At 40.6% G+C, this 22,395-nt stretch overlaps 1 protein-coding gene across 2 annotated transcripts in view; it reads right to left on the bottom strand.

Annotated features, from left to right (window-relative positions):
* Window positions 1-22,395, bottom strand: part of STARD13 (StAR related lipid transfer domain containing 13) — a 307,752-nt gene that overhangs the window by 255,894 nt on the left and 29,463 nt on the right. For both annotated transcript variants that reach the window (XM_065628745.1, XM_065628737.1), the window contains one exon: window positions 2,416-3,328. In XM_065628745.1, coding sequence (XP_065484817.1) covers window positions 2,416-3,171 — 756 coding nt within the window. In that variant the 5' untranslated portion in view covers window positions 3,172-3,328. The remainder of the gene's footprint in view (window positions 1-2,415; window positions 3,329-22,395) is intronic.

The following is a 22,395-nucleotide window of genomic DNA, read 5'->3' as shown; positions in this document are numbered from 1 at the left end:
GAGATCCGGACTCTGGCTCTGCTGGCGGGGGCTGCCTGCAAGGGCCAGTGCTCCCCAGCCTGGAGAAGGTGACAGCCTTTCCTCCTTCGTTTACACAAAATAGAAGATTTACAGTCAGTAACAAGAACATTTACTTAGCAATGCCCCTGCAGGGTAGATCTTAATCACTATTTCACTGTAGCAAGGATTCAGGCAGGATCTGGGTCAGGGTGCTATGTGTGATGGCCTGTGTCTGTATGGCCAAGGTGATATACTACTTTTAAGTCTAAGGCTTAGCAGTAATGGTTGCTTTTGACATTTTTATGCCATGTTGTCTTTATTTTGTTAATTCATTTCCACTAGAAAGACATTTTCCCACAGCCCCATTTCTAAATAATAGAAATAAGTAACCTGACAGTAACATACATTTGCTTCAAACAGAGTCACGGGGGGAGTTTTTAATCTGACTAGTAATGCATGATTGCTGCTAAAATTTGAGAGACAAGATAATCCTTTTTTGAAAAAAAAAAAATCTTGGAGGCTTTCCTAGAATGATATATACTTATTTACACAGAAAAAAAATCAAAACCAGAACTGCATCATTGCATCTGCATGGTTTTTGAAATGTTTTGACACATTCGCCAAGATTTACTAGGTAATTTCACATGCCTGTCTGGCAATTTATAATCCGCTATTTTGCACTACAAGCTGCATCCTTGAGGTTATTTTATGGTTTAGGCATAAAGTAAACTAAATGACAACAGCCCCTGGCCTCTTCCTTTTATCTGTGGGAATGACCTTCAGTAAACAGAATCCACAGGATGTTGCACATGCATTTTGATATATATTTATATTAATGGGAATGTGTCTGAGTAAATGAAGAAGCAAGCCTTGTCTTAGGGTAGAGAAATAATGCAATTATTTAATAAACTGTGTGTCACAAGAATCTCTCAGGGTCAGTATTGCATCAAAAGGTGCACTGTTTTGGAACCATCTTTGGGCCTTGGTTTTCTAATGCTAGCTGCTGAGAGAAATTTGGAAAAATCTGGCTCATTTCTCTGTGAGCTGATGGGTTTCTGCAGTAAAGTTGGGATATGTGAGAAGTACAGCACAAAACTCCCACTCAGTTAAGGGCAGAATTAGTCCACCCAAACTGGAGACAGATTAGTATTAAAGGACAGAAGTAATTAAGTATTGTATACTGTAATTTTTATGTTACTGTGGACATTATAGTCCAAATTCTACTTTCATTTAACCAGAAATCAATGAAGCAACTCTGTGTTATAAGCACTAGAAGTGAAAGGGCATCGGCAGATAGAGAGAAATTAAACACACTGGGTAAAAGACCAGGGCTCCACCCTGCTTTTCAAGGCATAGAGTAGATGTACATGGAAAATAACTTTTAAAAGCTGGAGAAAGAGAAGAGAGAGGAAGGAAAGGTATGCCTGACCTGCAGTTTAAGATTAATTTGTACTGCAAGGTCAAGAACGTTGGAATTTAAAGGGTTTGTTTTGCCCACTACTTGGAGTCACTTCATACTTTTGTACTAGAGTTGAACTTCTCCGATGATAAACATGTTTAGCTGCAGGCGTTTGGTCTGTCATGAGCTGGGAGCAGGGGGAAAGCCTTGCTTGTTCTCTAGACTAGTGAGAACTCACTTGGAAAGCTGCTGTTCCTCCAGTTCACAAAAATACAGCTAATTTACTCAACCCTTTAACCCTTTTTTTTTTTTTGGTAAGGTTATAGTTGGAGGATTCTTATTAAAGAGTGTTTTTTTTTTATTTTGTCCTAAATCTTCTTATGTTTTTGTTCTGGACATTGGTCTATAAAGCATCATGATGTGTACCAGTACAGATAAAAAAAGACTATTTTATTTTATTTTATTTTATTTTATTTTATTATAGACCAGATTGTAACCTGTCCTCCATATTATTTTAATAAAATAAGAATACGGAAAATGCTGTTATTTAGCAGAAGCAGTGCTGTGGGTGAGGTGGCACAGCGCTACAGTGCCACTAGACTAAAAAAAGGCCATTTTTCAGCACAAAGAAATACATTTTGCTCTCAGAGTAAACCTGAGCTCTGTCCCTTTGGAAAAATCCATAGACCCAGGGCATATATGCTGTACTTGGCATGATACATGGTCTTGCAGGAGCATGGGGAACGGAGCCCATGTTCCCATTTTAAAAAGGAAGGGAAAACACAAACCCACAGTTTGAAGTTCAGGCTAATAGAAGTGTGGCCAATCGGAAGTAATAGATTTGCCTAATGTAAAAACCTGGTATACTTTTTCTGTAGATTTATATTCTTAATTATGTAATTCACATTAATTATCACTTTATAACAATTTGTGCAACTCCTCCTCCTCCTGTAAACAAACTTAAATTATACCACTTATTTAAAACATACTTGGAACAAAAGAGTAGCTTGTATTACCTCCAGCTCCGTGTGGTTTTCTCCCTTGTCATGGTCCTTCAGTTCCTTTTCAGAATGGTCATCAGAGTCTTCTGAATGACAGATGTGTTGACATTTAGTAAGTTCATGTTTAGTTTGCTTTCTTTGAGAAACATTCCTTCTATGGAGGCCATTGAAAAATGCCTCATACAGTGGCAGTTCTGTAAAGACATCCTCATCATCTCTACTCTCTGCTTCTTCCTCTTCAGATGAATAATCTTCTGCTTCTCCTGCCTCGCAAATATGGAGTCTACTACTAGCTTCATGTGATAAAAATTCAAAATCAGAAAATGTGATAGCACTTGGTTTGTGTTTTATGACTCTGACCCCGTGACTCCTTTCTGGTTTCTGGTCTGAATTTTTTCCTGTAAGCACTGGCCACTCTCTGTGTAAGGGAAGCTTTAAAGGCTCTTCCTGTGGCTTGTGCCTTGCAGAACACAGTAATTCTTCAGAAAGGTGCTTTGTCTCTGGCTGCTGGGTGGCACTGACACACCCTGCAGATGTGCCAGGTTGCAAGGATGTCTCATTGAGGTCTGATAAGGATGAGGCAGACAGCAAACTCAACTGAGGTTCCAGTAAAGGATTTTGAAATTCAGATGGACTTGCCTGTTTTTCTGTCTTTCTTTGGTATTCTTCATTCTTTGTTTCCTTTGGAGTTCCCAGACACTTGGCAGATGTAAGATAAGGTGAGCCTTGTTCTTCTTCATAGATGTTAGTTTCCATTCCAATGAGTTTCATCCATCAGAGATCAAAATGACTTCATTCTTGGTTTTCTTAAGAAGCATAACTCCATACAGGTAGACAGGAAACACTTTCTTATTTTTCCAAAAACATGGTCACACAATCATTATTAATGCCTGGATTCTCCTACAAAATATCTGAATCCTCTCTGCTCCTGAAAAAAAAATATATATTGATGGTAACATGCTTGCATTGGAGTGCATCAGTCTAAGTAATCCTCAAAAATGAAATTCCCGTATCAAATTTACTTAACGATATCTTAAAAGATATTTGATGTATGCAGATTAAATGAACTTAAAACATGAGAACTTTGACTTGTTTACCCTAGAGACTTGGAAAGAACTAGCAAATGCAGAAATGGTTTTTAAATATTGACTTTATGTGGATTATTGACACAATGCTTCAGAATAATTCAGTGATGTGACGTATATGCTTGTTATTGAAACATGCCTCTGTTCACTGTCTGTTAAATAATTGAAAACTTTTACATTGTTTTGATAACGCTACCAAAATGCTATAGGGAAGAGCAAGGAGCAAAAGTAATTGACAGGAAAGAAAGAAGATTTCAATATAGGTAGAATTTTTTGTCTCTTTGCTTCAGTGAATTGTCAATGCAGTTCAGAACCTGTCCGTTCCCAATAAATTTGCAAAGCAAAAAGAGGAGGTTAAAAATACAGAGAGCTTGACTACTACATCAGAGTTGGCCATGTCTGGTTTAAATCAGTCTTAACCTCTGTGCTCACATCTAGGCAGAGCACCTCCAACGCATGGGCAGAAGGGAGCAGCTGAAGATCCGATCACGCATCACTGAATAGCTTACATCCACTCATCTATGTAATTTGCTTTTTGTGGCAGATTGAATATTGATAGTATTTATTTTAATGGTTGTTTCAGTACTCCATCTGTGAGACAGCAAAGCAGAACAGAAGCTTTTCAAAATAAAAAGAGAAGCTGAAGCCTTTGATGTATGTGGCAAACCTGTCAGTGACGAGGAAGACATGTCAGAAGGCAGCACTGTGGTTGTCAAAGTGGGAAGCGAGCAAAGGAAGATGCTGGCAAGTGACACGCCACAAACTGAGCAATGCACACCATCTAGGCATATTTTAGTGCTGGTTAGTGTATATTTTAGTGTTATAGACATGCATTGGGTAATAGAAAGAATGCTATTACAGATACAGGAAATTTGGGTTTATTATATTACCTTTGTCATTTGAACTGTAGCTGTAAAAGGTGTGAGCGTGCAGGCACACACTGTTTAGGCAGAATTCCTCTCAGCTGTTGCTGGCTATGTAAAAGTCAGACATTATTCTAAGCAACTGTTTAGCCTCCTGCTGGACCCAGTGGAGGGAGAAAAAAGCTTCCAGTAGGTAAATGCTCTCACCTATCTTGGATACCTATTTTGACATGGGATGAGTCTCACTCGTGGCATGACTGCCTAATCCAAATATATGGAGGGAGTTTAGACAAGAAACTTGCACCAATCACTCAACTTTTAGAGGGACAAATAAGGGCAAGAAGAACCTCACCCCATGTTTTTGTTACACAGTAATAATCGAACCTACTTTTGAAGGTCTTATTTTCTCAGCTTCAACTTAGCCATCTGCACAGAAGTGAGTTCACTTTCAGGAGTGCCAAACACCCTCGCTTTTCTCTACCATTAAGTGAACTAATTGAGCACAATGTCTTTGAAAGAGAAAACACATTCCCACATTTGGAGAGAACAACTGGAATAACTAACATTTACTATAATACTTTGTACATTTTGGGCACAGTGAAAAAGCCTCCTGCCATTTCAGGTGAATATTGAGTATTATCTGTGCTTCACTATGAGCCATCACCTTTATTTTTCAGTCCCCGGCCCCTCTGCTAGAAGGCAAGCTGTCAGCACCCACACTCTCACCATGCAGAGTGGGTGTAACGAAAGAAAAATCACCTAGAAAAGTCCCCAGAAGGCAGCAAAAGAGCTTCGGCCTAGCTGCCCACACCAGCCTGTTGCCACCAGGTGAGAGGACGGGTTGTGTTCACCAGCTCTGGTGCTGGTGGCTGCCCTGTTCCTCACCTAGTGGTGGTTTGACCAGGAGCATCAATGCTCAGGTCTCCGCAAGGTTATCTTTCCCAGCTTCACCCTTTTCTATTGTCACTCTTCTTTTTCTGGCAGAAACTGCCCGTCCTTGGCCTGTTCCCTGGACTCTGTTTAGTTCTGGTAATGCTGCCAAGCAGGCTCTGCTGTGATGACACCTGCGGGAATACACCTGTGTGTTTGTAGCACCATCTTTGCTGTAACAAAGCCAAAATACAGCATAAAATGCTCCAGAAGAAGCTACGGAAATTCTGCAATAGGCAAGCAGAGGGTAAAGGAATCACATATTTTTTGTTTTCAGTATTTTAGGTTGATGCTTGAGCCTCCAAAACATGCATTATCGTCCCTGCAAAAATGTGTATTTTTCATTATCTCCAGATATTCCAGCATCTATGTCCAGCTTCTTTTAAAATTTTCCTAAGTTCTTTCTCTCAAACGATTTTCAGTTTTACAGGATGTGGTGTGGAGCTGTAATTTTTACAGTTTAATTACAAAAGGCATGGCAAAGTTTTCCCATTTATTAGATTTGCTTACTCCCTTGGATTTTTTTTTTTTTTAATTTGTTTTTCCTGTGATGAGACTGGAACAAAGAAAGTATGGAAGAGCAGGCTAGCTTTGTGCAAATATGGCAAGAACTCTCTGAAGAGGAAGTGGTAAAAAGAGAGAGTGAGTTTACCCTTATTCATCCTGCGGAACATATCTCTCTACTCAATCTAGCAGAGACTGGGAAAAAAAGCCCCACCCTTATACAAAATATCAAATTCCGTATTTTATAGAGAGTTATGCATAGACATTCATAGCTCCTAAAAATGGAGCATTTTTGGCAGAGCTGCGGATTTGGAAATCCTGCCCATAGCAAAATCTGTAACTCAGAGAGATCTGAACATTTGGAGCCAAATCTGTACATTTCATAAAAGGCCTGTAACACAAACCTGCAAAATAAGATAATTCTCACAATTCTGAATGCATGCACTTAAAAGTTCTGAAAATAACGATCTTTCTGGAAAAGGTCTTCAAGGCTTTATGGAGAGGGAAATTGCTTTCATATGCATACGTAGTTCTAAATACGTTCATAGAATTAGTTCTACTGGTGGGCGCTAGTGTAGGTAAAGGTGTTGTTGAATAATAAAAGTCTCTTGGGCACATGTGTGTTTTTTTCCAACTAGAAGGGAAATGAGGGGGCTACCACAGCCAACTGTCCAACGAAAACTGACTCCAAAACAGCTTAAGGAAGAGCACCAAAAAAGAAACAGAGAGGGGTTTTTTAAGCTAAAATATGAAATGCATATCTGGGTATAGCAACTTCAGCTTTTTATACACGTGAGTTCAAAACTTACAACCAGAACTCTATTTTCTAAGTAAAGCTCCTTACAAATCGGCAATAAATTAATGCAGATTTGTGATACAGCTAGCAAAATGCTATGGAAGGGGAGTTCTCGTGATCTGTCACAAGCAAATGAGTATGTGCAGACTCGCAGATACATTTTTGTGCATCATGCTCTATTGGCTTGATTCCCCTTTGCCCAGACAACCGAAATTTGTATTAAAACTCACCAAGTTTTGTACAAAGATCATACAAAAGGCATTTATTAGGCTTAACCATTAAACAGGAGGATTGTCTAGAGAATTTAATATTCCTAGACTAATTTCTATTTCTTTGAGTCAATACAAGGAGAATTGCTTTCTGAGGCAAATGATTATTCTTTATTTCATAGGGTTATCATAATAGCAAGTTGCCTAAACTAAATTTTCAAACATTGCTTAAATTAGTGCCTTTCAATACCCATTGTGTATTTTGGCATTACAGAGCATGTGAATGTGTAGAATTTTCTTATTTCTTCAAATTCGATTTAAACTTGAACTGACATAGTAAACCAGCAAATCAAGTCCTGATCTTGGTTGGAACGGTACAGCACCCGTCTAAAATAATGACTTTTTACCCCTCAGCCCCTAATGCATTTGTTTCCCTTTCATTATGACTTTGCTTAATATTTCCCATTGATTTCAATAATCTTCCCCTGAAAAATTAAGCAAGCAAGCTAAGAGAATGTGAGACACGCAGACTAAGAGCAAATTAGGAGATTAGTTTGTTTTTTTCCCTCATGATAGTTTTACCTGGTTTGCAAGGTAACCCCATATTTTTCAATTCACTTAATTTCCGTAAGCGTAACAACAGGAACTCAGCTGGTAGCTAAAAAGATCCTCCAAGTGCTGGGGCAGAACAGAAAAAGAAGTGAGTAGATCCTTAACAAAAAGGCATTTCAGCTTGCTTGCTGCTTGCTGCACAAGAATTGTGTCAACAGAAGTATGTGTGAGAATCCCTGAGGCGAAAACAGCCTTCTGCAAGCACTGGCCAAATTACTCACAGAAAGAGACAGAAAAAAAAGAAAGGAGAGGGAAAAAAAAAAAAAGAGCGAGAGCATGCTTCACAGGAATACCAGGCACTTCTAAAAATACACTGTGACCTCATTCTTCACATTATACCAGACCTTAACATTGTACTTTGCTTTATCACCTGGAGCACCTGGAGTCAGGTTCCCAGTGCACACACTTGACTTTGGATGCTGTCAGGTTTAGAAAAGGTAGGCTCTGAAATGCTTTTTGATGTAGTATAAAGCCAGTATAAAGGAATACCAAAATTAGCTTTCCATATCACTTGCAAATTATAATTATTGTTTGCCTATGTTTCTTCAAGACCTATATTTGCTGCCAAAGCTTCACTAGTCTTCCCTTTTAATATATATTAATAGGATCATAGCTTGCAGACAGACTTCTGCATATGCTGCGAAGGGTAGCTATAGTGTAGGTTACTGGGTATGTGAGTTCCCGAGAGCAATTATAAATCAGTTATTTGCAAATCTACCCTGGAAAGGCAAAGGATGAATTACCATCGGAAATACGGGCTGAGAAGACTTGAGTTATAGTTTAATTTTGGAAGTGTTTTTCTATATTGCTTTTGATTAGAGCAAACAGCAAAAATGGAAAAGCTGCAATATCTTTCTACTCATGTAATGGAGTAGTAGATTACATTTTTCACCTTCAGATATCCAGGAACAGATATTTAGTACAGATGCTGCCAAATCTACGTCCCTCCTGACTCATTTCAGTGAGCGAGGGAGGCAGCACTTGGATGCTGATTTCTCTTGCACCTCCTGCACCTGATTGCCTTCTCTGAAGTTAATCAGTATTTTAGTCAGCAAAGAATTTGGCATATTTATGAATGAGTCACTCAGCAAACGAAGCCACATCTTGAGGCAACCATTTTACAGGAATTACTTTGTGTGACAGTTTAGTGAGGCTTGTCTCAATCTAGAAGCATTTATTATCCCAGGACAGTACTACCAAGCCTCTCCTTCAGCTTTGCCCTGTCTGTCCCCATCTCCACAGTGGCAGAAGCTCATTATACATTGCCAAGGAAAGTAAAATATATTCTCAAATGCAATAAACTACAATGATAATGAGATGCTTCGCTAATTTAACTGTACCTACACTCATGTTTGTCTTAGGTGCAACTATTGGTCACAGATGTGTTTTCCAACCACCATCTTACCTAATGTCAGCAACTTATTTACAGCTGGGTCTACTTGCAATATATAGGAGAGGAAGACTCTGCTGCAGGAGGGATCATTGACACATTTTGTGGTATTAACTGAGTCTGATGTTGAGTTTAATCCATCCGAGGCACTAATATCCTGCCAGTGTGCTGACTCAATTCTGTTTCCATCTAAAACAGTGTTCTCAACAGCACTGCCATTGTCACCTTAACACCATATGGGAACAGTGATTTAACTGCAAATAAGATGAGAAAATACCCTCTGTGATACAACTATTGCCATTTCTAAGGACTTAGATCCATGCGCACTGTTTGGTCCTAGTTAGTTTACATCAACTGGGCCTTGACTTTGCAAATAATTCTGCTCTGTGCAGCCCATGAGTAGCGTAGTTAGGATCACCAGCAAAATCAAACGGTAGGGATGCGTGAGCACCAGTAAAGTGAAGACCTAGATGTGGTTCTTCACACTTGGAAAATTCTCATACCTCTTGCATACCTGATTACATCTTTTCAGAAGAAGGTACCATAAAGGACTTGGGCATGAATGGGGAACCGAGGGCATATTTCTTTCAGCATGTCTCTGAGAACATGAATGAGGCAGCTTTCAAGAATAAGATCTGTCTTTCCTTCTGCCATTAGGCTTCTTTTAGCATTGCATTCAATGTATTGCTTTTGTATTCCCTGTTCTGCCACAGATATTTTGTCTTGCACCTATGAAATGCAACATCAAGGTCCTGGTGAGGTATTGGCCTGAGGTTGTTTGACTACATGCTTTTATTCTAGAAGGCAATTTCAAGTGATTTAAGATTACAGTCTGAACTACCTGAGAAATTAAACCTGATGTGAAATTGCTGAAAATCCTAATACTCAAGGGAAAGAAAGGCTGAAAGGGGTATGTGTGCATACACATTTATCTAAAATCTATGGTACTAAATGAAAACCAGAAATCTTTTATATATTGCCCTAGAATACTTTGGCTTTGTTTTCATACGAACGGTGCAATCAACATGAAACAGGAAGAGCAGCCAGTCATACACAGACACTGTTCATAAACAGAGGCCCCCAAAAGAACCCACACCTAATAAATATTTTTAAAATAACATTGGATAAACCACAACATGGGAAAAAAAAAAAGAAAAATAAGTCTGTCTCTGTTTAGGTTGAGGATCTTGGCATTGGAGAGACTTTAGCTCTTCATCTAAGCAGCCAGTCCAAACCAGAGTCAGGAAACAGCTTTTCTGCAAGCAAAGACACAGAGGTATGAGCTGCTTCTCCCTCCAGTTTAAGTGCCACCACTGTCTCTTCAGCCTGTAAAGTGAATTCCATTCCATTCCATATGTTCATGGGATGCTCAATGGACTGGCTGGAAATTAATCTTCATTTTGCACATGAGGAAAGAGGCTGAGAGAACCAATTTTCTCATATTGGACAATATCTATAGCTTAAGGGTTATATTCACATCTTTTCTTTTTTAAGCTCATGAAAGAGAAATGAGTTAAGACAACCACTTCTCACTCTACAAGTTAGGTAAATAGCAAGCAGATTGGTTTTCCTTTTTTCTATTTAGCTCTTGTCTATTGCTAGTTGTATATAAGCACAAAAATGTCCTTCACAACAGCTTGTAAGAGGATACACTTTGGGTGGCTTCCAAAATTGCATGCATTGATCTGAGAAATCTCTGCTGAATCTGTGGCAATCACCAGCAGCAAAAGACACTGGAGAATGGCAGTTATTTTACTACTTTATAGAGGCAGAGGATGGTATGGTCTGTGTTTATTGCATGGTCCATAATTTCTTAAAAATGGAATAAATTAAGTTAGAATCATAGAATGGTTTGGGTTGGAAGGGACTTTAAAGATCATCTAGTTCCACCCCCCCTTCCATGGTTAGGGACACCTTCCATAGACCAGGTTGTTCAAAGCCTCATCCAACCTAGCCTTGAACACTTCCAGAGATGGGGCATCCACAACTTCTCTGGGTAGCCTGTTCCAGCACCTCATAACTTTCATAGTGAAGAATTTCTTCCTTATATCTAATCCAAGTACACCCTCTTTCAGTTTAAAACCATTATTCCTTGTCCTATCACTACTACACTCCTTGATAAAGAGTCTGTCCCCTCTTTTCCTGTAGGCTCCCTTTAAGTACTGGAAATCCACTATAAGGTCTCCCCAGATTCTTCTCCAGGCTAAACCACCCCAATTCTCTCAGCCTGTCCTCGCAGGGGAAGTGCTCCAGCCCTCAGATCATCTTCGTGGCCCTTCTCTGAACCCTCTCCAACACTCCAACAAGCCCATGTCTTTCTTATGCTGGAAGCCCCAGAGCTGGACGCAGGACTCCAGGTGGGCTCTCAAAAGCGTGAAGCAGAGGGGCAGAATCACCTCCCTCGACCTGCTGGCCACGCTCCTTTTGATGCAGCCCAGGATACAGGTGGCTTTCTGGGCTGTTAGCACATATTGCTAGCTCATTTCAGTTTTTCATCCACTAATACCCCCAAGCCCTTCTCTGCAGGGTTGCTCTCAATCCCTTCATCCCCCAGCCTGTATTGATACTGGGGGTTGCGTCGACCCATGTGCAGGACCTTGCACTTGGCCTTGTTGAACTTAATGAGGTTTGCAGGGCCCACTTCTCGAGCTTGTCCAGGTCCCTCTGGATGGCATCTCGTCCCTCCAGCCTGTTGACTGCACCACACAGCTTGGTGTCATCAGCAAACTGAGGGTGCACTCAATCCCACCGTCCACATCGCTGACAAAGATGTTAAGTAATACTGGTCCCAATATGGATCCCTGAGGGACGCCACTCATCACTGGTCTGTACCCAGACATCAAGCTGTTGACTGCAACTCTTTGAGTGTGACCATCCAGCCCATTCCTCATCCATCAAGTGGTCTACCATTAGTTCATTAATGTTTATAAACATGTAAAGGGTGAGTGTCACGAGGATGGAGCCAGGCTCTTCTCAGTGACAACCAACAGTAAGACAAGGGGTAATGGGTTCAAGCTGGAACACAAGAGGTTCCACTTAAATTTGAGAAGAAACTTCTTCTCAGTGAGGGTGACAGAGCACTGGAACAGGCTGCCCAGGGAGGTTGTGGAGTCTCCTTCTCTGGAGACATTCAAAACCTGCCTGGACGCCTTCCTGTGTAACCTCATCTGGGTGTTCCTGCTCCGGCAGGGGGATTGGACTGGATGATCTTTTGAGGTCCCTTCCAATCCCTAACATTCTGTGATTCTGTGATTCTGTGATTCTTTCTTTCAAGAAGGAAAATATATCACTGCCTCGGGTGCCTTCATGAGAAAGTATTAGTTCCTATCATGAGCACTTAGAATCATTATTGTCCACCATCTGCATATAAAGAATTGGATGCTTGCATCTACTGTGACCACATAGCCAGCAGAAGAGATCTAAACAGGAATCAAAGTTAGTTTTTCACTAAAGCCATGTCTTAATCGCATCTCATCCTCCATTCATAAAAATGGTTTTGTTTGATTTAGTAATTATCATGATTTAATTTACATAAAGAACATAAGAGACAGAGGCTTCAACAGGCATTGTGACTGAAGATCAGCACTTGTTTTAATAGGCTGAACTCTTCTTGCTAATTTTATTTATAGAGAAGTGTTGCATTTCCTTAGAAATGCCCACCCATTTTCCCCTGAACTGGCTTCTCTGTTTAGGGGTAAACCAATTATCTTAAACAAACACCACTCCCCTAAAGCCCTTGATTTTCCCAGAATCTATTAAATTCCCCAGCAGCTCCAACAACCTTCTTTAACTCATTAGTGCCCTGCTTTTGCCTCAAGCTTCCTTCACACTAGCAAGTCAGATTTCAAGTCCTGATCCTACTCTTCAAAGTCGTTTCCACGCCTTGACTCTTGCTTCTCCTCTCTGTCCCTGTCATCTGTGGCTGTGCCCACCGCAGGGGTGAAGGTTTGGCACAGGGGGAGAAGCCTCCCAGCAGCTGCCAAGATCTACTGTGCTCAGCTCGTGAGAAGCCACAATAAAAATAAATCTCTCTGGCTGTTTTCTGAGCAAAGTATAAACAGAAAAATAACTCACAGAACACTGGTGCTTGGGATAAGAACAGGCTCAGGCTTCTGCAGAAATTCCCAGCTAGTCTGAAACCAGCCAGCCTGGGGAGCTGGAAGCAGCAGGACTGTGGTGGCTACTGAGCCCTGCACAAATTTATTAATCGTGCTCACAGGACTGGGCTGTTTCTGATACCTAAGCCAGCTCACTGAGTATCTGAAAGAAATGTAGGGAAAAAATTAACAGCTTAAACTGCTTTAGTTGCCCTTTGACACATCCCAGACTATCCCACCTGGCCTTCAGCTGCCAGCTCAGAGAAGTGCCAGTCTCCTCCTCCTTTGACATACCTACGGTATGGATGTCTTACGTTGGCAGGGTATCTCCAAGGGCACTGCTAGGCACCTGCAGGCAGGCACTTGTTTAGGCAAATGTATTGTACCTTCTGTTTACTTAGTAGGCTATTCAAAGAATTTAACTTCAGGCACCTAATTTTGGTGACTAATTTAGGATTCTTAGGTAAGAGCCTCAGCTTCTCCTTTGCCTACATAAAAAGCCTGTATTCCTAATGTACCTATATTCAGCTGGCATTAGTACTATATTGCTTTAAAAAAAAAATAAAAAAGAAGTATAGACAAGTCTCCCAATTAAGCAAAGAAACTTCTGTAGGAAGCCAAATTGATCAAAATTGCCAGCAGTTCTCTGCTGTGTAAGGACCCGCATCTGTGCTGCAGTGAATTATTATGGAAAGTTTCAAGGCTAAATCAGAACATACTCAGAAAACAAACAAGAACAAGTCCTTTAGTGCCATGTTTATTAAATCCTTTTGTGGCATTTGGGCTCCCCAGGTTTGTACTCCTATCAGTCTTATAAAGTTTCTGCAGTGTTTTGGCAACACACTACATTTCTCAGTTGAAATACGCTGCTTAATGCAAGACTGGTAAAGAGCTTGAATAGGCAGGGCTTTGATTTATGCACTGCATCAGTATGGTAATGAGGATGTTGGCTGGGCAATTAGTTTTAAATTGTGTAAGCTCACACTAGCTCTTGTTATTATGAGTACAAAGGTTTGTCAGAACACCTCTGAGTTCCGTATTTCAGAATCCTCTGGTGTCTTCATACCTATTAGGCCAGAACTGCAGCAAATTAAAGCCTCTGCTACACCTTCTAAATCTAGTATCACTAAACCATTTGTATGAAAATATCAGCAGTAAATAGATGCATCCATTTAAAACGCAACTTTGCAGGCTTTTTTTTTTTTTAATTTCAAGATAGGCCTTGGACTCTGGCAATGTCTTTATCACCCTCCCTAATCAGTGTCTGTAGTGAATGCTAACGAAATGCGACCCCTGCAATAAATGCCTATTACAACAAAGGCCACGCCGGAGGGCAAACTCCTCCTCTTAAGACCTACTGGGTGCATGAGATATAAATGGCAGCAGGGGAGGACTCCGTCAGTCCCAATGAAGATAAGTTCTTTCAGAGGGAGCAAAGTTATTTCAGAGGGAGCAAAAGTTATTTTGGAGGAACCTCTTGTGATCCCTATCTGTATGTGTGAAAAGGCCAAAGTGAATCCTGCTCAGTCAGTTTTGGTCAAGCAATATTTTCTGGTAAAAGGACTCTTCCCTCAAAACCAACGTATTTTTGATGGACGATCCAATGCATTTTGTTTACTCCTTTTGATTAATCTATTTATTTTTTCTGAGCTTTCAGAAGAAAGAAGTGTTCAAATATAAAGTGTTCAGATGTGTATTTCAGTATTTTCAACCTTTCTATCTCTTGCCTCCCAATGTGTTTTGTTTTGTTTTGGGTTTTGTTGCTTTTTGTATTATTAAGTATTCGGTTAATTTGACATAATTTCACAATTCTTTTGAATTCTTCTTTTTGGGGTAAGTTTAGAAGTTGTTTTTGGTTTTTTGTGGGGTTTTTTTTGCCCAGTTATACCAGGCAAAGTCAAAACACCTTGTAATACGTAATGACAACTGCTTTAGAGATGTCCAAAGTTTTATTTATGTACAGAAGGAAGTGTTTCTTAAGCCAAGGTGCATATTTGAGGCCTGAATAGCTATTTTGAACAAATTCCCTGTTTGCCTTTCTGCTTTTCAGTTACTCTTTTCATTCCTTTTGAGAGCTTCCAATAATTAGTTACACTCATCTGTTTTCCACTTTCAGCTCTTAAATTCCAGATTTCTACTTACTTGTTGTGTTTGCTAAATTAAAGAGCTGTATGGTATCAGATGATCTTTTCCCCATAGAAGGGGTCTTTCTAGACTTTTAATCAAATAACAGCTCTCCTTTTTGGATAAAAACAACTAAATATTTCAAATGGTGTAACAAATATAGTCTAAAAATATCTAAACTAGCTGCAACTTTACTATCTTTGGTCTCAGAAATAATAAAACAGTGGAGGCATACTGCTGTGATGCACCTTGTTTGTGGTATCCAAAGAGTTAACTCAGACATCATTGTATGGCACACACAATAACTATGTCAAGTTCAGAGGTCATTTTTTAAGCTCTTCTCTGGACCCTCCATAAGTTTGGTTTCTTTTAGTATAATTTTCTCCTGTGACACTTCCTCAGATTTTCTCCACCTCTGACATCTTTCTTCTATGCAGAACAAAACTGCTTTTGGCATTTCCACATGACTTTGTGGAATGAAGTAGCAAAAAAACACCCCATCATGAAAAACTGTGCAATCCATCAGTGGATGCTGCTAGAAGTTTTAAAGCGTCTACCACACCTGAAGAATAGTACACAAATAATGAATGAGCTGGATATTTTTTTCCAGAAAGAAATTTGGAGTAGAGAAAAATACCTGAAACTCTCACTTTATATGCAGACTAAAAGGTATGTAACACAAAAGTGCAGGAAATGTATTTCTTAACTTTTGCCAGCTTTCCTTTCCTATATAAGCCATTTCTTTCCAACCTTTAATAAATAAAAACAAAAGCTAAGTAGAAATCTTAATCAAAGGGAATGTCCATTGCCTGGCAGGATGAAGCTCGCATAGAACATAAAATTCAATTAATCTGATTCCCACGGAAACACAGTATTGATGCAAACTCTGTTACACAGCCCTTTAAACAAGTACAATGGTTGTTTCCAGGTTCTGTGCAGTATACAAGCGTTCAATCAAATGGTCAACACTCCTTCTGGGCAAGGGCCTTTGCAGCGCTCTTGAGATAGCTGGTGTCTTTCATCCTCTCTTTTACAAGTACGAAGTGTGTTCTGTTAATGTAAGAGATTTTCTTTCCTTCAGAGTGTTGCAGATGAGTCATGAATTCAGCTAACAGAAAGGAGCAAAATTAGTCTTTTTTTTTCCCTTGAGACAAGAAAAAGACAGTTGCCTTGACTGAGTTTTAGAAGTGTCAGAAATTCAGTTTCAGTCTTCATTCATTAAAAATACCAACATGTTCATTTGTGCACGCTGTGTGTACTTTTATGGAGACTGTTACGGTTCAGGATGCCTATATCAGCATTGTATGAGTCTGTCAACAAATCAGTTTTTCATTGACATAAAACAGCCACTGGACATCATCCCAGGCTAAAATGTTGGTCTGTATCTGTCATCCTAGACACAGAATCTTTTTTAACAATGAGGAATAATGACCACGTTGGTAATTTTTACGTAAAAAGCAGAAAAACAAGTAAATCTGTGTATTTGACAGTTTCATTAGCTTTCTGGTCAAACAAATGGTAGAATAAATGGTCTCAGTTTATGCTCTTAGTGCCTTCCTATCCTAATGCTCCATATAGTTTAATATCTTAAGAGGCCTTGATCCTCAAAAAGGCACGGGCCTCTCCTTTCGAAAAATATCAGCCACTTCTCCAAAGGGATCATTTCTGTAATGATAAACATTCTGATTTCAAAACATCAGGCTCTCTTTGGCTGTTTTTGTTTGTTTGCTTGTTCTTTAAACATGTATTACTGCCCACTTCTCTTAAGAAAAGCTTAAAAATTGTAAGAGACTGTAACTTATGCAAGCCTGGCTCCCTGAGCCAAAGCAATGACAGGGCAAAGCAGCTGTATGAAATATGGACTTCCCTGTACAACTCAGCCAGGCATAAATTGCAAACCATCCATGCCAGGAAGAGTGGCCATGACAAGAAATGAGCAATGTCACTGCCGCCACCCAACCGCACCAGGGCACTTACTGCTGACAGGTTTCTCACTGCCACCTCTCTCTTTCCTTAAACGGCAGTAAATGAACGTCGTTTGTGTTTTTTGGTGGTGCGGGAACATGGAATTGGTCCTGTTCATCTTTCATCACCACAGTGCTGTGAGCGTGTGGCAGTGCCTGCAGCCACAAAGGCACTGGGTATCATCAGCCATAAGGCTGCGTTGCTTTAGTCCAGCCCTGCTTTGCAAGATGATGCACAAAAGCAGTGAAAAGTGGAGCTTTCTTGGGAAAAACAGAGCCCTGTGTAGGAAACAAAGGAAAGGATGTATGGTAAGTGGGAAATTAGCTGTGCCACTTCTCCAAAAATTGTAACATCAGGGCTTCAACAAGCCCTGGAACAGCCATGCTCTGAGGTCGGGAAATAGGTTGTGTGATAAGAAATAAATGGGCAAATGAGGATTTATATTTATGTAAAATTTCTGTTGCTCCAACAGATGAAAATTGACTACCTTGGTCAGGGTCAGATTGTGTACAAATATATAGAAAATTATAAAACCTCCCTTAAATTACTTACATTCATAACTTAACATACATAGTAGCCTTTTTCTGTGGCATTTTGACCTGTTGTTTTTATGTTCTAAAAACCTAAAATGCCAAACAATAATGGAGTATTGGCACATATGCAAATACTCATGCAAGGAGTCTGCTTACTAGAGAGTCTGGGATGTACTTTGCATGTGTTTGTTATAATGCATACTGTCATCAGCCCTTTAAATCATCAGGATGGCTGTAGTGATTTTAGATTCCTAGGAGTTCCTATTGCAGTGAGAGACTGACAAGTATCAGACCAAGAGCTGCCTATACACCTTCATCTTGTTCCCATTGAAAATGTAGATTACAATAGAGTTTTTAGTTACATGATCCTACAGTTTTGTAGCCCGTGGTTCCCTGTTTTCACCCTGCATGAGACAGGCGAGCAAGGAGGTGTCAATGTAGGAAAGGCAACGGTAAAACGGTAAAAATTTTTTACTGTGTGCTCTGATGAGTAATTAACGTTGTTTTAGCTTGCTTCTGTGTGAGTTATCTACATGTATTTGTATAATTGGGCAAAAGGCTACATTTCCCTTTTATTTCAATATGGTACCTACCTACCTGGCAGCATCACATTTTTACTGAATTCTTGTCATAGGTAACCTTCAGTTAAGTAAAGAAATGTTAACTTACATAAACAATTCCAAAGATATTTGAAAGTATCCTAAACAAACACCATACCAGTGAGGGTACAGGCAAGTAGAAGGTTTTTACAAGCTTCTACCTGAGATATTGTTGAGTTTCCTTTTCTCAGAGCAAGATATGGGGTGCCAGTGAGTTTACCTGCTATGCGTTTACTGCTACAAAGCCCTCTCACCACTCTCCATTTCCCTATCAAATGGAGAAATACAGGAGAACAGCGATGTCCACAATTCATTTGCACCAACCAACCCACAGGCTGAAGACAGTGTCCGTATTCTGGGTGTCCAAAATAACTCTTCCAGTTGTGAATCTCCACCTATGCAAGTAAGATAAAATGCTGGCCTACCGATTTCCAGGATTTGCTTTGTGAGAGTTTTTATGTAGTGGTGTCAGTCAAAAACTGTATATGGAAGCAAGACTTTGGAGACGGTTCAAGTGCTACTGTAGAAATGCTCACCATACTGCATAAGTTGCATTTTAAGGGGTAGCTATTATAGTATTGAAAAGACAGCCTGGAAGGTTCCCTCAAATGTGTTTACTCTATTCATAGATGGCAATGGCAACTAGTTACAAACTGCCCAGTCTAAAAGTATTATCTCGAACTAACATTAATGTGGCAATATTTCCATTTACTCTGATGGGTGCTTGACCAGGTAATTAAAGACATAAAATTAGGCTAACTCCAAGATTTTCGAAATTCTCCTTTTCCGTTTGCTTCAAGAAAACTTTATAGCTTTATTTTGTGCAGCATCTTTTGTATGGGCTGTGCTCTGTTAGCGCATATTTGAAGAGCTTATGATAAACTGAAGTAAGATAACTGAGGATAAGCAGCCACATATTTTCATGCTTGTTGTTACAGATTCAGCAATGCTGTGAGTGCCTCTTACTCTGTAACAGCTAGCATGACTCTTAGGAATTTCTAAACACAAGGTACTTCTACATTACACCAGGAACAGTGGCCAAGGCTGAATTAAATGCATTCCATTTTTCTCCTGTCCCAAAAGATAAGTGACAAATCAAGTGCAAGTACAAGGAGCTTAGAAATCCTTTGAAGAAGCACCTGACAGAGAGAAGTGTCTCTGGCCTGGGGAACTGGCTGGGACAGCAGAGATAAACTGACCACTAGTGATGCAGGGAGAGACGGCAAACACCTTCAGAAGCTGAATTAGGGGTGAAAGATGAGCACTCTATGCTAGGTGTGCTGAGAAACTGAGTGTTCTTTGGAGTTAAAACAACTGGAGATTTTCCAATGTGCTGTTTTTGAAGCCTCTTATTTGGCTCCTATGTATCTCCCTTGATATTCTTCACCCTCTCACCCAGGCTAAAAACCTTTCAAATTGAAAATATTGCCTCTAGAAATTCAGCAAATCTAAAAATATTGATCTTGCAGAATAAGTTCAAATAGCCTGCTACATTGAAACGAACATCTGACTTTAGAGCTTAATTTATACTGTCTTTTCTTCTGATATTTGCTAAACATCAGCTTACCCTCTCTTGCAGTGCCGTTTTTCTACAAGTTGGAGCACTGTAGACATTACAGTTAGTGATGTACTGAATACCAGAAGGGATTGAGATCTATAAACGTTACTCAGCTGAAGACGTCACAGCTTAGTATCTAATAAAGTTAACCAAAGTAGTAATTGTCATGGCCTTCCTGCTATCAAAGTATTTTCACATATTGAGAATAAAAAAGAGACTTTTAAAGGGACAGTTTGAAGAGGAAGAGTATAAATGCAGCCATTATTGAGATGCACATCTGTCAACTCACCAAAACCTTCCATTTCATAGGCTAGTAGAAGATACGGACCCATAGGATTTCTTTCAGTCCTTTGCAGCATCTGGAAAGTTCTTTTCTGTATGATTACCATTATTAAGCTATACATTTCTACCTCACTCCTGCCTAACATTTAGCAACGATGGCCTCTGCTCAAGGGAAAGTTAAAGGCCAGAAAGGCAAAGCTGTTAGGGCAGAAAGGGTTACAGCAGTAAGAGATGTAACGACACCCTCTCTGCTAACAGGGATATGAAAAATCATTGACTCAGAATAAAAGAGAGTGAGAATAAGGTTGAAACACACAAAAAATAATTCCGAGCTCTTCCCAAACAAAAGCTAGTCGTTCAGCTCCATCTGCCCAATGCTTGTCCTCTTCCAGGGACTTCTCTGCCAGTCCTCAGCACCCCATTCCCAGGTATTTCCCCCTTCATGTTCCCTGCATGCCTGTTTGTCCTACCTATGCCAAACACATTGGCTCTCCTCGTGTTCCCCTTCTCTGGATGGACGCTCTGCAGTGAACGATACCTTGCAAGCAGGGACACGACTGTCCTCACAGCCTCAGTTGGGCAGGCAAGAGAGAGCAGCCCCAGTGCATGGTCCATGACCTGTCATGGGCTCAGGAAGCAGCTCTCCCAGGGCAGCCTGCAGGCAGCACAGGCAGCACAGGCAGCACAGGCAGCTCGCTCTGCCTGCTGGCAAGCCCAGGCAGCTCTGCCTTTTGCCAAGCCCAGTTGTCTGACGCTGGTGATGCCTCCAGCGTGCACGTGTAAGCCTACTGTACATGAGCAACACATCTGGTATTAGGCCTTTTGTGTCTCTCCTGACTTGTAGAGTGAGGATAAAGATTAAAGGAAAGGGGCGAGGAGCAGAATTGTCTGGTGTGGCAAAGGAGGGGTTTCGGGGAGGGGTCCCATGGATGGAAATGAAGGCTCGCATTTCTGGAAATGCTTTAGATTTAGGGTCAAGGTTGAGATTTTTGAGCTATATGTTACCCTGAGTGATTTGACAGCTTACCAGCACTGGTCAGAGAATGGGCGAGCTCATACTCCGTTGTTAGATGTGGAGCCATAACTCAGCCCAGCTTAGAAAGACTTTGAGTCTCAGTGTCACAAATAAACTACCAAAAAATCTTCCCTTCCCAGGGAAGCTCCTCTCACAACAGGCCAAAGACCCCAGTACCATCCTGCGTGCCAGCTTTTGCCCTGTAAATCTCACGTCCCATTCAGCAGGGTGTTTGGTGCTGGCAGGAGAGCTGTGCCATGCCAGGGCACGTTGCATGGACTCGTGGCTGATGGACTTTTCTGCAAAGAGGAGCAGTGTTTCAGATTGAGAGTCTAGAAAGCAAATGTCCCAGCTCCTGAGCAATCAATGAGAAGCCTCCTCTGCTGCTGCCATTAGAGCATCATCTCTTCTGGGTTAATGGATCCATCTGCCATAAAAGTCATTAAGCAGAAAATCTGTTCCCAGGAACAGATCCAGCTTTACAGCCTGGGGTGCTAAGCAGAGGTCACTGTGAGGTCCTTGCCATGGGATGGGTCAGGAGGGTGTGGAGGGGAACGCAACACCCCAACCTCCCACACTTTTACAGGACCGCGAGTGGGCCAAAGTGCCGGTTGCTGATGGCATCCAGTCCTTTTGCTCACCAGGCCTGAGCTTCCATACCAGGCAAGCCAGCAGGTCCGTTTTTAGACTTAAACCACAACAGAAGCCAACATATAGGCAGCACTGGTAAAACTGTGAGTCAAAAGGGAGGATATGCAGAAGCTGGGTTAACCAGCGTGCATATAAGCACAATAAAAAGATACTGTATCTGGACAAGGAAGAAACTGCACAAAAACATCAAGAGAGTAGCAGTAAAATACTGGTAGAATATTTCTCCACAACCTGGTTAAATCACTGAATTTCAGTACTGAGCGCTAAAAGGTAGTGAGATAAAAATGGAAAAGTAAAAAGTCATCTTAAAGCAAAAATTCAGAAAATAGGATACGATGCAAAGACGACTCACAGGCAGCACTTTGGCTTTAGCTGGCACGCATAGGGAACTTCCCTGTTAAAGGGAGCTAAAATATTGTCAATGCCAGAGGGCTATTAACAACAGAAGAGTTGCGTTAGCCCCAAAATGGTGTTTTCTAACCATGCTCTGCCTCCTTGTAAGGGAACAATGAAGCTGACTCAGAGAACTCTGAGCTGGGACTCTGCCCAGAGGAATAATATGAATCATCTAAACCACTCTTACAGCTCCCTCTGTCAATTTACTAAAAGCATTATATCTGCACTTGAATCTATGGTTTAGAAAATGTGGCCTAAGGCAGGATTTTTTTTGCTGCTATGTCAATACCTGACAAGATACAGAATGTGTTTAATACTAGGCTGATGGGGATTAAAAAATATCGCTAGAATTCTCAAAATATAATTCTTGCTTTCTCTGGATAACA

This window comes from Caloenas nicobarica, chromosome 1 (assembly GCF_036013445.1).
Source record: "Caloenas nicobarica isolate bCalNic1 chromosome 1, bCalNic1.hap1, whole genome shotgun sequence".
Classification (NCBI taxonomy): Eukaryota; Metazoa; Chordata; class Aves; order Columbiformes; family Columbidae; genus Caloenas; species Caloenas nicobarica.
Note: the sequence above shows the minus strand (reverse complement) of the source record. Positions and strands in the feature narration are given on the sequence as shown.